The sequence below is a fragment of the Sceloporus occidentalis genome, unplaced genomic scaffold, assembly GCF_023333645.1.
Source record: "Sceloporus occidentalis isolate IW3139 unplaced genomic scaffold, rSceOcc1.0.p SCAF_4, whole genome shotgun sequence".
In the NCBI taxonomy this organism is placed as follows: domain Eukaryota; kingdom Metazoa; phylum Chordata; class Lepidosauria; order Squamata; family Phrynosomatidae; genus Sceloporus; species Sceloporus occidentalis.
The window spans coordinates 199,337,431-199,354,625 of NW_028316984.1; the positions used below are offsets into that span (position 1 = coordinate 199,337,431).

The 17,195-nt window shown below is 42.2% G+C and overlaps 1 protein-coding gene across 1 annotated transcript in view; it reads left to right on the forward strand.

The window, feature by feature from the left end:
* Window positions 1–612: 612 nt before the first annotated feature.
* LOC149315277 (maestro heat-like repeat-containing protein family member 2B) overlaps window positions 613–17,195 on the forward strand; it is a 79,625-nt gene continuing 63,042 nt past the window's right edge. Inside the window, exons 1-12 of the mRNA XM_089523636.1 lie at window positions 613–682; window positions 2,701–2,837; window positions 4,602–4,764; window positions 6,956–7,054; window positions 9,120–9,271; window positions 10,306–10,446; window positions 11,769–11,861; window positions 12,662–12,808; window positions 13,846–13,915; window positions 15,078–15,194; window positions 15,386–15,459; window positions 16,590–16,712. Of these exons, the coding sequence (XP_089379762.1) occupies window positions 613–682; window positions 2,701–2,837; window positions 4,602–4,764; window positions 6,956–7,054; window positions 9,120–9,271; window positions 10,306–10,446; window positions 11,769–11,861; window positions 12,662–12,808; window positions 13,846–13,915; window positions 15,078–15,194; window positions 15,386–15,459; window positions 16,590–16,712 (1,386 nt within the window). The remainder of the gene's footprint in view (window positions 683–2,700; window positions 2,838–4,601; window positions 4,765–6,955; window positions 7,055–9,119; window positions 9,272–10,305; window positions 10,447–11,768; window positions 11,862–12,661; window positions 12,809–13,845; window positions 13,916–15,077; window positions 15,195–15,385; window positions 15,460–16,589; window positions 16,713–17,195) is intronic.

Consider the following 17,195-nt stretch of genomic DNA (forward strand, 5'->3'; position numbering starts at 1 on the left):
CCCAACTTCCTGTCCTACTTGGCTTTACTCAGATATAAAGCTGTGTGAGACAGAAGGGGACTAGACCCTTTACCTCCCTGTCCCGCAAGGCTTTACTCAGATGTAAAGCCGCACGGGACAGGGATGGAGGGTGCTGGGCCCTCTACTACCCTGTCCCACATGGCTTTACTTGGATGTAAATCCATGTGGGGCAGGGATGGAGGGCACCAGGTCATCTCCCTCCCTATTGCATGCTGTGGAATACATCAGGGAAGGAGGCACTCACCAGGTGTCCCCCCATTGTGGGGTTAACACACAGGAGATTGACTTACTGAACCAAGGGGAGTGGGCAGTTCATGGCACACATTATACCAAAACTGGAACACTTGAGTAGAATGACATCACCAATCGTATCACAATAGATATGAATGACGCCATCAGTCCTATCACAATAGAAAATATGAGTTGATCTCTTCTTTTACTTAGCCTGTGGTCCTTTGTGCACTTACTTGGGAGTAAGCCCCTTCGAATTGGGGCTTATTTCCAAGTAAACATGCCTAGGATTGGACTGATAGTTCATTTAAATTGTTAGCTAGGTGGCCTGCTATTGTATTGGAAGAAACAGTTTGGTGCATGGACTCCAGAGAGAGTGTTCTGACATTTTTCATAATGGACCTCTCCACTGATCTGAAGTTAAAGAAAGGTGAGTAAGGCATTGCTTAAAGCAGATAGGTGTTAATAAGAATTTGGAAATTTTACTTTTTCAGATTACAGTTCCCAAAATCTATTAGCCAAGTGTGGTCACTGTTGCAATTAACTGGATATAGTGCTTTGTGCCATGGAAGCTGTAGTAGACTGCAGGTGCATCAGTACAGTAGAAAGAATGCACTTTGACACCACTTTAACCGCCTGGACTCCAAACTACTGAATATGTAGTTTTGTGACTGTTTGGCAGGGATGGCTAAAGGCCTTGTAAAATTAGAAATCCCAGAACTCCATAGGATGGATGATCAAACTGCATTATTTATACAGTGTATTGGGGGATACCTTCCTAGGCTGCTTCAAACTTGCAGAATGAATGCAGTTTGACACTGCTTTAACTGCCATGGCTCCATCCTGTGGCTTCCTGGGATTTGTAATTTGTTGTGGCACTAGAATTCTCCAACAGAGAAGGCAAAATGTCTCACAAAACTACACATTCCACAATGGAAGCTAAAGTGGTGTCAAACTGCATTAATTCTGCAGTGTAGATGCAGCGTTAGCCATAGAAGTAGAACAGATGATACCTTACGGACCACAGAATTTTTGGCAGAAGTGAGACTCTCTGAGCCACCAGAGTTGTAATAGACTAGATGAGACCCTCTGAGCTCTCAAAATAATAGCAGACTGGGCAAGACCTTCTGAACCATGAAAATTGGAGCAGACAATTCAAGATCTTCAGAGTCACAGAAGCTGTAGTGGGCCATGAAACTCATCAAGTTACCTCAAGCAGGCCACTCATTCTCTCAGCCTGACTCAAAGGGTTGTTGTAGTAAGTAGGTGGGATTTGTATGCACATATAGTAATAACAGTGGGGTGGGAATAAATAATAATGGCCAGAATCCTCTATCACAGTACGTCATGTAATGTTACATATACTTAAGCTATGCAGCAAAAGTGCTAAGAAACCCTGTTAGTGAGTTGCAAAGATGCATAATGGGACACCAACAAGAGTGTCCCAATGCATATGCTCACTCCATAGCCAGCGTCCAGATGTGCAGTGGGACCAATGCACAATGTGACTGGTCACTTCACTGGATCCCCTACGTAGTACCGTAATAGCAGCCCTTTAGTGGATATGAATATTATGGAACTCCCCAATTCTTATTACCACAGATGCAAGTCTACTTACAAAGATATAAGTCCCCAACAGGATTTTGGCCAATACTAATACCAAAGGCACCAGATCCCATCTGATCCTGGGAGCTAAGCAGGGTCAGCTGTGGTTAGTACTTGGATGAGAGACTGCGAATGAATACCTGGTGTTGTAATTTGTATTTCAGAGGAATCGCATTAGCATTTACATTTCTATATCACTTATCAGTGAACTCAGTACTCTCTAAACAGTTTACAATCTGTAAGCCAATTGCCCCCAACAAGCTGGGTACTCATTTTACTGACCTATGAAAGGATGGAAGGCTGAATCATCCTTGAAGCCCTGGGATCGAACTCACAAACTTGTCGCTGGAGAACTAGCATTTTAACCACTGTGCCACCAGGGCAAAACATCTCTGAGGAATGAATTGGCAAAAGCATTCCCTAAGAAAACCCTATTAAGTCCATGGGGTCACCATAAGTTAATGGACAGCTTGAAGGCACAGACTCACATACTACTGCTACAGCGAATATTGATAATCATATCTGGAGAAAAGCATTATATATATCCCTTTCCTCCCCTGCTGTGCTGCTGAATAAACTCTCTCTGATAGAAAGGACTTGGTTTAGGGTGAAAGAGTAGATTTTCAGTGTCTCAAGCCTGGCCTAAGAGAACCTTCCCCACAAACATCACTTCACTCTCCATGTTCTGCAAATGATTGCTTTTTGAATAAGCAGCAGCCCCATCCAGAGAAAGGTACCTGTCAGCTTGAAATGGGAGAAACATTTATGTATCAGGATTTTCGACAAAAAGAAATCAACCCCTCATTGGTGACAACCCCTAAATGTTCCTTTCTTGTTTTTCAGAGATGTACGACTATCTCAGATTCCATTTGGAATGCATGCAAAATGCTGACCAAGCAGCCCATGATATTGTCAAGACAGTTGGAGAGCTAAACGTCAAGCTAGCCATCAACATTTTAGCAGAGGAGATGCTCAAGGAGGTAGGAGACCATTGCACAAAGAGAATGTTGCTTCAGCAGCATCATTGTGAATTCTCCTGAAAAAAAGAGCTTTGTGCTATCTTGCCTGCATTTTTCTGACCTGCTAAAAGTACCCCTAAGCTACTTCTTAATTAAAAAATGCTACATGTTCATTTCTGTCTGTAGCCTGCAATACCATCTTCAGTCACTAGGTGGTAGAGTTATGTAGCCTTTGTTAACTGACATAGAGAGCCCCTAAACCAGTGGTCCCCAAACTGCTCTTTAAGAGATTTTGGACTTCAGCTCCCAGAATCCCAGACTATTGGCCAATGTGGCTGAGGCTTCTGGGAGCTGAAATCCAAAATCTTTTAAAGGGCACTGCCCTAAACATTTCTTCAGAGGGCCCTTAAAATAGTCCAGGCTGCTCCCAGAGTATTCTAGCTTGTGCAGGTCCAGCCTTAGTCAACTAGAAGGAACATGACAACCACAACAAGAAGTACAAAAGTGTGTGTGTGTATTAAAAAAAAATATTGCTTTAGGCCCATAAACCCCTAATTTAAACTCTATGATTTTTCCCTAGCAAAGCCTCCAGGAGTCTGTCCAAGAATTCCATCCTGCCTTCCTGCAAAAGTGCACAAACACCTGGAAGCTTATGTGAAATCTAAGGCTTTTACAGCCAGCATGCATAGTTTTCTGTGGGGTTTTTTCAGGGTATGTGACCATGTTGTGGAAGAATTTATTCCTGACTTTTGCCTGCAAATGTGGCTGGCATCTGCAGAGGGTGGTGGCACGTTAGTGTGTGGGATATATATATCCCCATACACACACACACACACACACACACACACACACACACATATCTGTGGGACCCTTGTTTGGGAGGAAGTGGTTTACATGGTAACAGTGGAGTTAGTTTGTGTCTTGTACTGTTTCACCATTTCTTCTTTCCTGTTGAAATTGTCCAGGTGTTTGTGGATTTCATGGCCTTCCTGTGCATTCTGACGTGGTAGTTGTTGACATAGTCCAGAATTTTGGTGTTTTCAAATAGCATTCCGTGCCGCAATGCTACTTCTACAAATGTCAACAGGAAAGAAGAAACACTGAAAGTAAACAATGTTTGCCTACCAGTCCGGAAAACATTCCAAAACCAAGACTCAAGACAAGCAAATGAATACTACCTAGGCTCAAGGTGTTTCCTTCTAGACAATGGATTACCAGTTAAATAGGCACAAATCCCCCTTGTACATCCCTCCACAACACACCTTCAGGCTGTGCCAGTCAGCACAGTACAACATACAAACTAACTCCACCATTAACATGTAAACCACTTCTTCCAAAACAAGGGTCCCGCATATACACTCCACACACTTCCATGCGGCCAACCTCTGAAGATGCCAGCCACAGATGCAGATGAAACATCAGGAATAAATTCTTCCAGAACGTGTCCACATAGCCTGAAAAACCCACAGAAAACTCCTGGAGGCCTCTCCCTTCACTGGAGGGCACTTCCGACCCCCTTTGGGACTTGCAAATATGTTGGCTAGACCAAAATGACCCATGGTATAGACAGTCCCTTTGGGTGCCCTGGTCATGCTGCCTCCCCCAAGGAGGCCAGCCTTTTTCTTCTACAGCAGTCTGATCTTCTCCAGAGGGACTATTGGCCTGGCTGGGGTGTATGCCAGATAGCTTGGGGGGCTTGGGCAGCATGAGTTACCATGCTAGGGTGATATCAGTCTAGTGACACCACAGTCAGGAATAATTTCTTGATGCTATTTTTCTTCTTAGGGGGCTCCTGAAAAAACCAGCACACAAGCCAGCATGGTCCTCATATCTCTGGCCAATTCTCATTTCAATGATGTGATGTATGAGCTTCAGCAAAGTGTCAAGATGGGGACGCTCCCTCACCACATGGTCTTCAGGACCCTGGGAAACCTGGCCTCTCGTTATGGTCTGATACTCTCCCAGTTCTTCATCCTTCCCTGTTATATGTTTAGATGGAAACTAGTGGGAAAGAGAAAAAAATGGGCTCTTCTCGAGTCATTGGAAAGTTCCCTTTATGGACAGTAATGGCTAGGAAGGTAGAAGGCAGCAGGATAAGAGGAAGACCACATTACAGGTGGATAGGCTCCATCAAGGAAGCTACAGCCCTGACTTTGCAAGACCTGAGCAGGGCTGTTGCTAGAAGTCTGCTGTACAGATCAATGGAAGTAATAGTGCCACTCTATTCTGCCTTGGTCAGGTCTCACCTGGAATACTGTACAGAGTTCTGGGCACCACAATTCAAAAAGGATGTTGACAAATTGAGCATGTCCAAAGGAGGGCCACCAAAATGGTGAAGGGCTTGGAAACCATGCCTTATAAGGAAAGACTTAGGGAGCTGGGGATGATTAGCCTGGAGACAGTTAAGAGGTGATATGATAGCCCTGTTTAAGCATTTTAAAGTGTGTCATATTGAGGATGGAGCAAGCTTGTTTTCTGCTGCTCCAGAGACTAGAACATGGAACAATGGATCCAAGCTACAGGAAAGGAGATTCCACCTCAACATTAGGAGGAACTTCCTGACAGTAAGAGCTGTTTGACAGTGGAACAAACTCCCGCAGAGAGTGGTGGAGTTTCCTTTGGAGGCCTTTAAACAGAGTCTGGATGGCCATCTGTTGGGGATGCTTTGATTGTGAGTTCCTGCATGGCAGGAGGTTGGGCAGGATGGCCCTTGTGTTCTCTTCCAACTCTATGATTCTATGATCTATGATCTAGAGGTCTCCCATTCATAGTTACCTTAAGTCAAAGACAACTTAATTGCAATTAACAAGAATTCCTAGAATTTGAGCCACCATGGGGCAGTGATTTGAACGTTGGACCAGGCTTCTGGAAGACCAGGGTTCTAATCCCCACTCAGCTGTGGAAACCCACTGAGTGACCTTGGGCAAGTTACAATTCCTCAACCTAGCAACCGAGCAAGGCAATGGCAAAGCTCTTCTGAAAATAAAAATTGCCAAGAAAACTCTAGGAGCAGATTGCCAGAAGTCAGAGGCATGGGCCAAACAATTTTTCTGTGCCCCCCTCATCCTCTTAGTGATCAGCCCAGCTGATGTAAGGTCCTATCTCCAGTTCTGGATGATGTATGGCCAGTTCAGCAGCAAACCTGGAGTGTACCACCCCTTAAACAGGTTTTTTTAAAAAAACTTTTGTTCAGGATCTTCCAGAAAATTCAGAGCCCTCTATTACAATGCCAGGTGGCTGTTTGCAACCTGTCCTGTTCCTCACATTGCTGGTGTGAGTGGCTTGCTCTGAGGTCAGAATGAGTTGCTCAGCCATGGACATCTCTTTCTGACTTCAGAAACTCACACTGGTAATGTCAGTACTGGGTGGTGGCACAGCAGGACATGTATGGAAACAGGTGCCCAGTATTGCAATGGAGGGAACAGGGGAACAGGGGAACATGGAAGCAGCTTTGGGACCATAATATTCCAGGCTGCTCCCAGAGTATTCTAGCCTGTGCAGAACCAGCCTTAGTCAACTGGAAGGAACATGACAACCACAACAAGAAGTACAAGAGCATGTATTGCCTTATGCCCCATAAGCATAGCCTAAGGTAGAAAATCCCACCAGTATCTCTCCTAGACATTTTGAAAGATGGCAATAATACATTCATATTAATTAATGTATATTAATGTATATTAATGTATAATATATGTGTAATTAATGTATGTATGTAATTAAGGCCAGTGTGGCATAGTGGTTTGAGTGTTGGACTACGACTCTGGAGATGAGGATTGGATTTCCAGTTCAACCATGAAACCCATTGGGTGACCTTGAGCAAGTGACACTCTCTCAGCCTCAGGGGAAGGCAATGGCAAACCTCTTCTGAACAAATCTTCCCAAGAAAAACCCCATGGTAGGCTCCCTTTAAGGTCACCATACGTTAGAAACAACTTGAAGGCATCAGCAGTAGCAACAACAGCAACAACACATTAATCTATGCAAACATTTCCTGTGTTGTTATGGCACTCAGAACCAGTTACCTAAAGTGCTTGCCTCACTCTGCCAGAGGGCAAGGGTGGCCTTTGCCTCCAGAATCACACATTGGAATTGTGTGTTCCTGATAGACCCATGTTTGTATCTTTTTCTTCTCTCCACAGCACTCAAGTGCATCCCATTTTTGTCCCTGACCTTTCTGTATATAAGGGTGATGCTCAAGGTGCCCATGATAAGCCACATGAAAGAAGAAATATGTTATGGTGAGTAAGAAAAGAGGATCACTTTCTCTCCTTTTCACTTTATCCTTTGCAGATCCCTTTCTTCCTCAGCATCCCAATGTCCCCCTCTTTCATAGGTTGCAGACCTTTTATGCCTCATTATCACTAACTCTGGGATTGTCTTCATGATTAAAATGCTCCTCATTCATTGGAATAAAATGCAGTGTGATTTGGAAGGGAGGCTGAAAAACTCCATAAACTCTGCAGAAAAAGTGTTCCTGGTTTTTATCAGCATATCCATAACAATCTGCAAGGATGTACATTATCAAATGAAGCCATCCATTCATTCCACATGGCTGCACATTGTCGGCAGAGGGAGGGTGAATAGATGGAAATTTGCACACTAAAGTGAAGACAATTAAGTGTTGGTACAAATGTGGTGCAATTTGCATTATACACTTACATGTAAAGTTCCCCTCTGTCAATCTCACTTATTAATTCCATTAGTTTAGCAAAATCAATCAGTCATTCATTCTGTGAGGACTTTCACAGACTACACTACACCAAGGCCACATTCCCACTTACAAATAAATCGCTTTGTGAACCTAACTGATGGATCGGTTTGGCAGCAGAGCATGGTTCACACTACATTTTCCCTGATCGCATTTTCTTGCTGCAAAATAAAATAATATAACCCACTTGTGGTTCACATTCATGAATGAATCGATTCAAAATGGACCCGCTCAAGCTGACCAAAGGGCAAATTTAAATCGATTCAGATCCACATCTGGTTCACACTTGCACAGAATCAATTTATCCAAAAAGACACAGAAAAAATCAGCATCAAAAAGATATGGGTTAAATGAGTCTAGTGCATGGCCCCCCTCTCCGAATTGCTTCAGTGGGTTGGTTCAAGTGCGAACCAGGGTCATTTAAACTGGTTCAAACTGATTTGTGATCTGGTTTAAAAGGTAGTGGGAATAAGACCCAATATAACAGTTTGATACCTCTTTCACTGCCATGACTCCCTCCTATGGAATCCTGGGATTTGTAGTTTGACAAGGGATGTAGACTTCATTGTAGACATGCACAAGAGCTCTCTAAGCACCTCACCAAACTATAGATCCCAGGATTCCACATGATGGTATAAGGATGGGAGGAAAATTTAAAACTTTTTTTAAGATGGTTGAAAAACAAAAGTTTTCAAGTGTTGAGAAACCCTGATGAGATGAATCCTGGACTGATGGGAATCTTCAGTTTGAGATTTATTCTGTGCAAAATTTCTTCACAGAAAATTCTATGATTGAGGTGTCAGTCTGTGCAAACTGAGTGTGCATACATTTCATTTTCATTGTGCACAGAAATATTATTATAATATTAGAAATTGGGTAAGTCAAAAGAGGTTGGAAGAATTTATAAAATCAAGAAGGTTTGCTTTTCTAATTGTGTATAAAAATAAGTGATATGCAAGCAGAATTTATACCAATTGGTTGGAAAATGCAATAACATTGTATCTATGCTTCATATATATTATGTAACCTACAAAAAAATAAATATATATATAAAATAATATTATTTTCAGCATAGAAAATGCTATTTTCTGTTCAAAACAACCATATGCATTTTTTTTCACAGAATAAGTCCTGAATTGCAAATGAAAATCATTAAAATTACTAGTGGTTCCTTTCAAAAAGAAATCTGGTAAAGAATTGCATCCTAGAATGTAGCCATGCCAGTTAAACTGGTTCCAGAGTGAAATAACAACACTGCATCTAGTGTAGATAAAATTGTTTGTCTGAGGAATAAGTCATTTGCAAGAAAAGAGAAAATGGCCTGGAAAAGAGATAACCCTGGGATTTGTAGTTTGTGATGGACAAACAAATAAACAAACCTCCCACCTATCCACAGAAGGGGCAATTGCAAATTCAGCAGCCATCTTACACATTTTCTCCCAGTCGAATGATAATAGCAGCAACATAACTGAAAGCTTTGCAAAATATTGTCCCTGCTTTTGTCAGTGAACAAGCTCTATGTAGCAGGAAAGCTGGTTTTCTGATTATCTTGGTCCACTGGTTGGACTTTTTGCATCTTTCTCTGTCTCTCACAGTCATGGAAAATTTCTGCACGGCGATAAACTATTACTACAAAAACTGGAGAGCCTGTTCGTTCCCAAGAGAGGCCGAGTCCCAGCTCTGTAGTCCTGTCGTTCCCATCTACCATTGTCTGATTGGTGACTGGCTGCATGATGAGGAAATGAAAGTGAGCATCAGAACGTTCTTTTTCCTTTTGGATCCTCTTAGGTCCTCACTGGTGTGGGGCAACCCAAAGTATCCTCCCAAAGTATTGTGATGCTCAGCAGCTGATTACACATGCGTCCTGCTAGGCCACTGAGTGCATCCACTGCCACCACAGGTCATTTCCCTCTGAGGTTAGAATAAGTGTTCTGTGTGATTTGAGATGTCTCTCTTACGGGTCCTGCTTAGCACCAGTGCCTGCTGTTGGCTTCCTTGGTGCTGCCACACTGCAAAATTAATGCAGTTTAACACTGTAGTTTTTTGTGGGTTTTTCGGGCTATGTGGCCATGTTCTAGCTGAGTTTCTTTCTGACATTTTGCCAGCATCTGTGGCTGGCATCTTCAGAGAACATGGCCACATAGGCTGAAAAACCCACAAAAAACTATGTATGCTGGCCATGAAAGCCTTCGACTTTACAGTTTGACACTGCTTTAACTGCCATGGCGGCTCCATCCTATGACATCCTGGAGTTTGTAACTTATTGTGGCACCAGAGCTCTCTGCCAGAGAAGGCTAAATATCTCATTTGTTGTTTTTATGTGCCTTGAAGTCATTTCCCACTTCTGGCAACCCTAAAGTGAATCTATCACAGGGTTTTCTTGGCAATACATGTTGATTCTACAGACTAACACAGCTGTATATTTGAACTCTTTTCCCTGTAGTTTGCATCCGTTGTTCAGTGTCCCAGTCTCTGGAGCAGCAGAAAACAAACTTGTTGCAGCCTTAGTATAATATCCTTTTGCGGATACATCTGAGGAAATAGACTTTAGTCTACAAAAGCTCATGCTACCAATTTCTTTCTTGCAGTTAGTCTCAAAGGTGCTACAAAATTTCTCTACAACTGATTCTACAGACTAACACGGCTATATCTTTGAATCCCTTTGGATAGTTAAACATGGCTATCATGTCCACTTTTAACCTTGTGGGAGCTAGCCACAGGATAGGGCACAGTGCTGGCACTGTGTTGAATGGAAACTCTTTCTGTTGGTCTCATTTGCAGGTCAAGGAGGCCTCTGTGAAAGCTCAGTGGCCAATGTTGGGAGTTTTGGTTCGCCGTAGAGAACAGCAAGAGGAAATCATCCGGAACATCCCAAAGGTTCTCCTTGAGAGCAGGATTCTCGACTCTTTCTTCGTAGCCAAAGTAAAGGAAGTCTCACTAGGAGAAATGTAACATTTTTGAAAATTCTGAAGCCACGACAGGAAAAACAACAACCTATTTTTTCCGGGGGGGGGGATGTGGGGAGGGAGGGAGGTACATTTTCAGAAAAATTGGGGGGAAATGCAATATTAGCACCCTTTACTTGATTGAAAAAATATAAATAATTTGGCTTGTCATAAAAATACTATCTTTGGTACATTAAAAGTCCAGTTTATTCAGATTAATTACAAAATGAGTTTGCAGTTGCACCTTCTTTCTCGTAGACTTGAGATCCATGTTCTTAATTATTCATGAAGGGGCGAGCTCCGTTATCCTCAATGGGGTGAGCCCCATAGAGCACACCCCCACACGCTAATGGGCGCACATCCCATTCAAGCCTGTGGAATGGATCCCCCACAAAAATGGTTGGCTGACTGTATATTTATAAATGTTATCTTCTATTACAAATGGAGCTATGAGGCTATAAACAATAAAGATTAGTTGAACTTTAAAGAACCTGTTTGGTTTTGCCAGTTTGAAGAGTAGGAAAACAAAACAAAACAAAAAACCCAATTCAACCAGAATAAACCAAAGCCAGCATGGTACAGTGGTTTGAGTGCAGGACTTATTATTATTATTATTAACCTTTATTTATAAAGCGCTGCAAATTTACACAGCGCTGTACATACAATCTTTTTAATTGGACTGTTCCCTGCCCTCAGGCTTACTGGACTCTAGAGACCAGGGTTTGACTCCTCGCTTGGCTATGGAAACCCATTGGGTGACCTTGGGCAAGTCACACTCTCTAGAGTTTATCAGACAAGGGAAATTGGAAGTATAATCCAATGGCAATCCGAACGCAATCATGGGGTTTAACGTTATTGTGTGATAGACCACCACAGGCAATTTCGGGCAATGGGAGGTCAGTCCGAATGCAATCATGGGGCTTCATGTTATTGCGTGATAGACTACCACACACAATTTCGGGCAATGGCAAGCTATTTTCAGGCAATGGGAAGTCAGTTTGAACGCAATTCGAATTCACATAAATTTGCTGAAGTAGCGAATTCACGTGAATGTGTTCTGGCCCCACTTTCTTTTCATTCGAAATTAAGAGAAATTCCTCCCGTGTGATAAACTCTTCTGACAAGACAGCCTCCCAAGGCAGGGCTGGTTCCTATAAGGTTTGCACATTTTCTGCCCATAAATAGGGTGGAGAATATCAAGAGGAGACTTCTGCTGCCCAGTTTTTCATAAACACTCTTTTTGTATCATGAGCAAGCTTTGTGTTGGGATGTCTCATGAATCCTGATTCCTATTTTCAGAGGCTCAGTCTTTTCCTGGACGTCTGTGAGGAGTGTAAACCCCACATTCCTAAGAAGATATTCCAGACCCTTTGTGACTTCGTGTTCAAGCAGGTGAGACAATAGGGCTTTATGATTTTGCTGGACCATGAAGATCTTTGCAACCTTGAGGCTGGAGCTTGGAAAAACAATAACAATCCCCATGGAGCGAGGTGAGGAGCAACAGCTAATCAACAATTAACATCAATTAAAACATGCAACAGTTTAAAAGGGCAAATAAGACATACACATTTTAGAACAGATTACATTTAAAATTCAACATCTTAATTCACAATTTAAAATTATCTGGATAATTCCATAGCATTGAGCCATGGTAGTTAAAGCAGTGTCAAACTGCATCATTTGTGCAGTGCACATGCAGCCTAAGGCTGCATCCGCACTGCAGAAATAATCCAGTTTGACACTGCTTTAACTGTCATGGCTTCATGCTATTCAATCCTTGGGCTTGTAGTTTGTTGTGGCACGAGTATTCTCTGATAGAGAAGGATAGATGTCTCACAAGACTACAGTTCCCAGAAATTCCTAGCATTGAGCCATGGCAGTTAAAGTGGAGCTATACTGGATTATTTTTTGCAAGGATCTCCTTAAATCAGCAATGAGTTGAAGGCACCCAACAATAATGCAAAAGTGTAAACCCCTCTCTAGTTTTCCATCTGGCAACCATCCCATGTTTCCATTAAATGTACTTCCTGGGGTGGTGGAAAAGAGAAAAGGGTTCCTCTGAGAAGATCTCAAAGCAAATGCAAGTTCATATAGGAGAAAACAGTCCTTCAGGTAATCTGGACTGGGCCATATAGGGCTTTATAGGTATTTAAATGGCACTATTACCAACTTGAATTCATTGTCTGTTCCAGATTCTACCACTCAGCACTCCAGTCCAACAAGTGAAGAAGTCCCCAAAGACTGTGGAGCGGTTCCCACATCCCAGCTGGAAACCTGAAATCCAAATGACTATATTGGAAACAAAGGCTAAGAAAGAAGGGTCAGCTACATGTGATCTGGTATTATACCATTGTGCGTCTCATTTAGCTCACATGGGGATAAATTCTATGCTCAGTCATGGAAACCCACTGGGTGAGCTTGGGCAAGTCACATTCTCTCAGTCTCAGAGGAAGACAGTGGTAAACCACCTGTAAACAAACTTGCCAAGAAAATCCCATGATAGGTTTGCCTTAGGGTTGCCATAAGTTGGAAATGACTTGAAGGCACAACAACAACAGCAACAACATAGTCCCAATTAGAGTAGAGCTAGGAGTTCATACAGTTGTGCAACATTGCCATTCAACACCAGAGTTGTCTTGAACAATGAATCCTTGACTCCACATATACAGCGGATCTTGGTATTCTCTGGGGTTTTGGATACCAAAATCCATGGATGGTCAAGTCCCATTAAATACAATGGCATAATAAAATGGTGTCCCTATATACAATAGCAAAACCGAGGTTTGGTTTTTGGAATTTATATCTTTTTTAAGCCATGGATGATTTGAATCCATAGATAAAGAATCTGTGGATATGGAGGACCAACTGTACCTCTATACTGCTGAACTCTTGAGGTCAGATACTTGCCAAAACCTTTAGTGTCCAGGGATGTCAAAATGAGGGCATTGTTTCCCTGAATAAAAATTCTACCTTCAACCTGGAGGAATTCAATTTTCCTTCTGTCCCAACATTTCTTGCATTGTAATAATTAAAGATTCAGCTGAGCATTTAGAAATATGGTTTAGGCATCCAAAGAAAGTGGGCAGGCAAAGTGAGCAAGAGAATGCAAGCACAGCAGATATAAATAGAAAAGTTTGTGATGTGAACCGCTTTCAGGATCTCACCCTTGGCAATGCTAGAAATTTGGGAAGACTTCACTGGGGCCAAACTTCTTATTTGGAGAAGCAGTGCCCTCATTTGTCCCCCCATAGCTTACTACTGCATCTCTCAAATATTATAAGAAATAAAACCTATTTGTAAGACCTTGCCCAGTTCTTTGTCTGATCTGAGAAGATTACTGCTTCTCCTGAAATCTTATTTTTCTTGCTTCTTACAGTCCTATTATAGAGATCGACAGCTGTGCAAAGATCATTGCAATATCCTTATGGATGCTTTTGGCCACTTAGGTAAGAACTGGGGCTTTGAACACTGGCCCTGCATAAGACTTCTTGGATTTTAGGGTGCATCTACACTGTAGAAATAATGCAGTTTGACTCCATCCTACAGAATCCTAGGATTTGTAGTTTTGTGAAGCACCAGTACTCTTTGGCATAGAGTTCTAAAGATATTATAAAACCAGAAATCCCAGGATTTCATTTAATGTTCACAGAAGGGTGAACCACCTCTACTAGAATTCCAAGAGTAGCAATTCATTTTTTCAGTCAGTCTCAGTGGCCCTTGTGTACTTGCAATATTTTTTTAAAATGTAATATTAGAAAAACTACTGTACTTTTAAAGTACAAAGAAATATTGTTTAAATTACAAAGAAAAGATGAAACGAGAAATGTGAGGAACATATACATGCACTTGTATACATAAAAGTGTGATTCTTCTCCCATCGCTTTGATTTCCATTTCTTTAATCATCTTCCATCACTTTCAAAAGAAAAGTCCTGTTGGCATTTTCTGTATGTATGAGTTTAGTGAAGTAGCTGGAGTTTCCCCCCTCCGATACAAAATAGATGCATTTATTTCAAGGCTGCAGAAGTGGGGTTGTTCATGCAATGACTTTATTCATGGCTACACATTTCATGAGGATGCACATTGCTGATTGCATCACATACAGAATTGATTATGCATTCCACATGGATGTGTATGTGCTTTCGGTTGGCTATTTGATAGGGCATTGGGTGTCTTGCTTTAGTTATAAAATCTCACCACTCAACATTTGTAACACTGTTTTTATATTGTAACCCACCTTGATCTTTGGAAAGGCAGGCTATAAATAAAGATGTTATTATTATTATTTAACATTAGGGTTACATCACACAATGTATGCATAATTCTACATGTAGAGATTTTTGTTATGCAACCTCAATGTATAATCTCAGCCAATATTTTCCACAGGTGTACATATAAATATTTCCATAAATTTTGAAGCAGTGATCCCTTCTGCTCAGGCACAGATTGCATTGAACAAGAACTTTGGCATCATAAGGATGCCACTCTTTTGGAAAAGGAACCCACTACCAGGAAATTCTGTGGCAGATTTTGCTGGCATCTCACCATCGATGGTGATCATGGTGAAATGCTTATGTTCTCTGAAAATGTACCTTTTTCCTTCACCCAGTCTGCTGCTGCCCTGCTGAAGCATTGGATTTCTTGCAGACCCAAATGAAGAATGATGCTGAAGAGATCCGTGTAGAATTTTTAAGGAACCTGAAAATGATTGTTGGCAGGGATGAGCGTAAGTAGCAAATCCCATGCGCCAAATAATGCACTTAGTGACTTGGAGGGGAAAGAGCTCTCACTGTTTGCTCAGTGATTGCTGAGATCATGTTTTTAAAACATTGTTTTGTGAATCTCTGTGGAAAAAATATATGTCAAGAACTGTTGGTATTAGATTCTCATCTCTCTCTCTCTCTCTCTTTCCTCCAGCAAGTTCAACAAGAAATTGGAAGCGCCCAGTTGTGGAAGCTGTGAAATGCCTTATGGATGATCACCGTGAAACAGTAAGACCGGATGGGATGGTTTCCTTGTAATAAGTTTTTTTAAAAAGGAAATTGCAGTCAAGCTGTTGCTGTTACTTTGTTTTTACTAGTCCACAGGGTCTGCTCCTGCCATCTTTGGCCACCTCTTGGAGCTTACCCCTGAGGCCTATAATAAATCTTTCCAATTTATTTAGTGTGACATCTGGCCATCCTTTTGTTGCTGTTAACTGCCTTCAGGTTGACCACAACTCATGGCGACCCTATTGATGGGACATCTCCAAGACCCCCTGTGCTTCACTGTTCTGCTTAGGTCCTGCAACTCAGGCCTGTGGCCTCACTGACTGAATCCATCCATCTAGCATGTGGTCTTCCTGTCTTTCTGCTTCCCTCCACCTTTCCTAGCATTATTATCTTTTCCAATGAGTCATGCCTTCCCATGATGTGGCCAAAGTATGACTGCCTCAGTTTAGTCATCCTAGCTTGATCTGTTCAAGGACCCATTTGTTCTAGGACCCATTTACTATCCTTTAAACTTCCCATAATGCCACTGGTCAGGTTATGAGGTATTGTGGGAAATTAAAATGATGGCTAACACCAGTCACTCTAGGCTGCCTGGTGCAGTGCCACCCCACCTAAGAATATTATCACGCCAGCCTCATGTCTCATGAAAATCTTGTTATGAAAGAAAATAGGAACATCCTGATTTGAAAATGTTTCTTATCACACCTTTCTCAAAAGCAAGGTCATTAATGGGTTTTTCCCATCAATGAAAAGGTGCATTATAGTAGCAGAGCAGCAGCAGGACAGACACAATGTTATCTGATAAGTTCCAGCCAAAGACACTTTTATCCTGTTAAAATTTCACTTTTTAGCCTTGTGTGATAAGGTCCTAAGCCTACTGAGCTAGCTGCAACCAGGTGGGGAGGGAGAGGAATCCACCACATTACATTTTGCTTGGGGATGGGGACTGTCCAACTTGGATGTGGCTCAACTTTCATGCCTTTTAAGCCTGGGATAGGCAACTGTACTGGGGAATCAGGTGCCAATTTCTGCTCCCACGGCTGCAGCGTTGCATGTGGAATGTACCAGAAGTGACCTTCCTTCATTCCTTCTTACCTTTCTTTCTTCCTTCCTTCCTTTCTCTGTGACAGGTAAGGAGAGCAACCCTGTGCTTTATTAAGGAGCTTCTTCGCTCTCAAAGCGTGGAGGGCTGTGCCGTGTGGGACATGGTTGCCTACATCTTCAAGCAGTTCACTATACCTGTCAGCCAGCTGGTAAGTCAGAGTTAAAATCACCAAAATGCCCATTGTACTATATTTCCCAGGGCAGGGTGAGCCACTGCCCTGGAGGTATCCAAGTCTCTGAACCTATTATGGGGGACAGGGCTTAGCACCCTAGCTATCTCCTTTTAAGTTCATACTGTAACCTAGAACAGATTCATCACTCTGCTGCCATGGAAGCCACCAGCTGCTACTGATTTTGCATGAACAGGTGACTTCCCAATATCTACTGCTCCAATACTTGTTTGCTCAGGACTTTATCACACAAAGCTAGGGAAGCAGAATTTTAACAGGATAAAAGCATCTTTGGATGGTACTTATCACACAATGTTGTGTCCATCCTTCCACATTCTATTCATTACTTGTAGTGTACCTTTTCATTGACAGGTGAAACCTGTCAATAGGCTCCCCATCTTGCTGCGATAGGTCCCTTCTACTGCAGTTCGGCTTCTCAGGAAGTCATATAGTGTCAGTGGG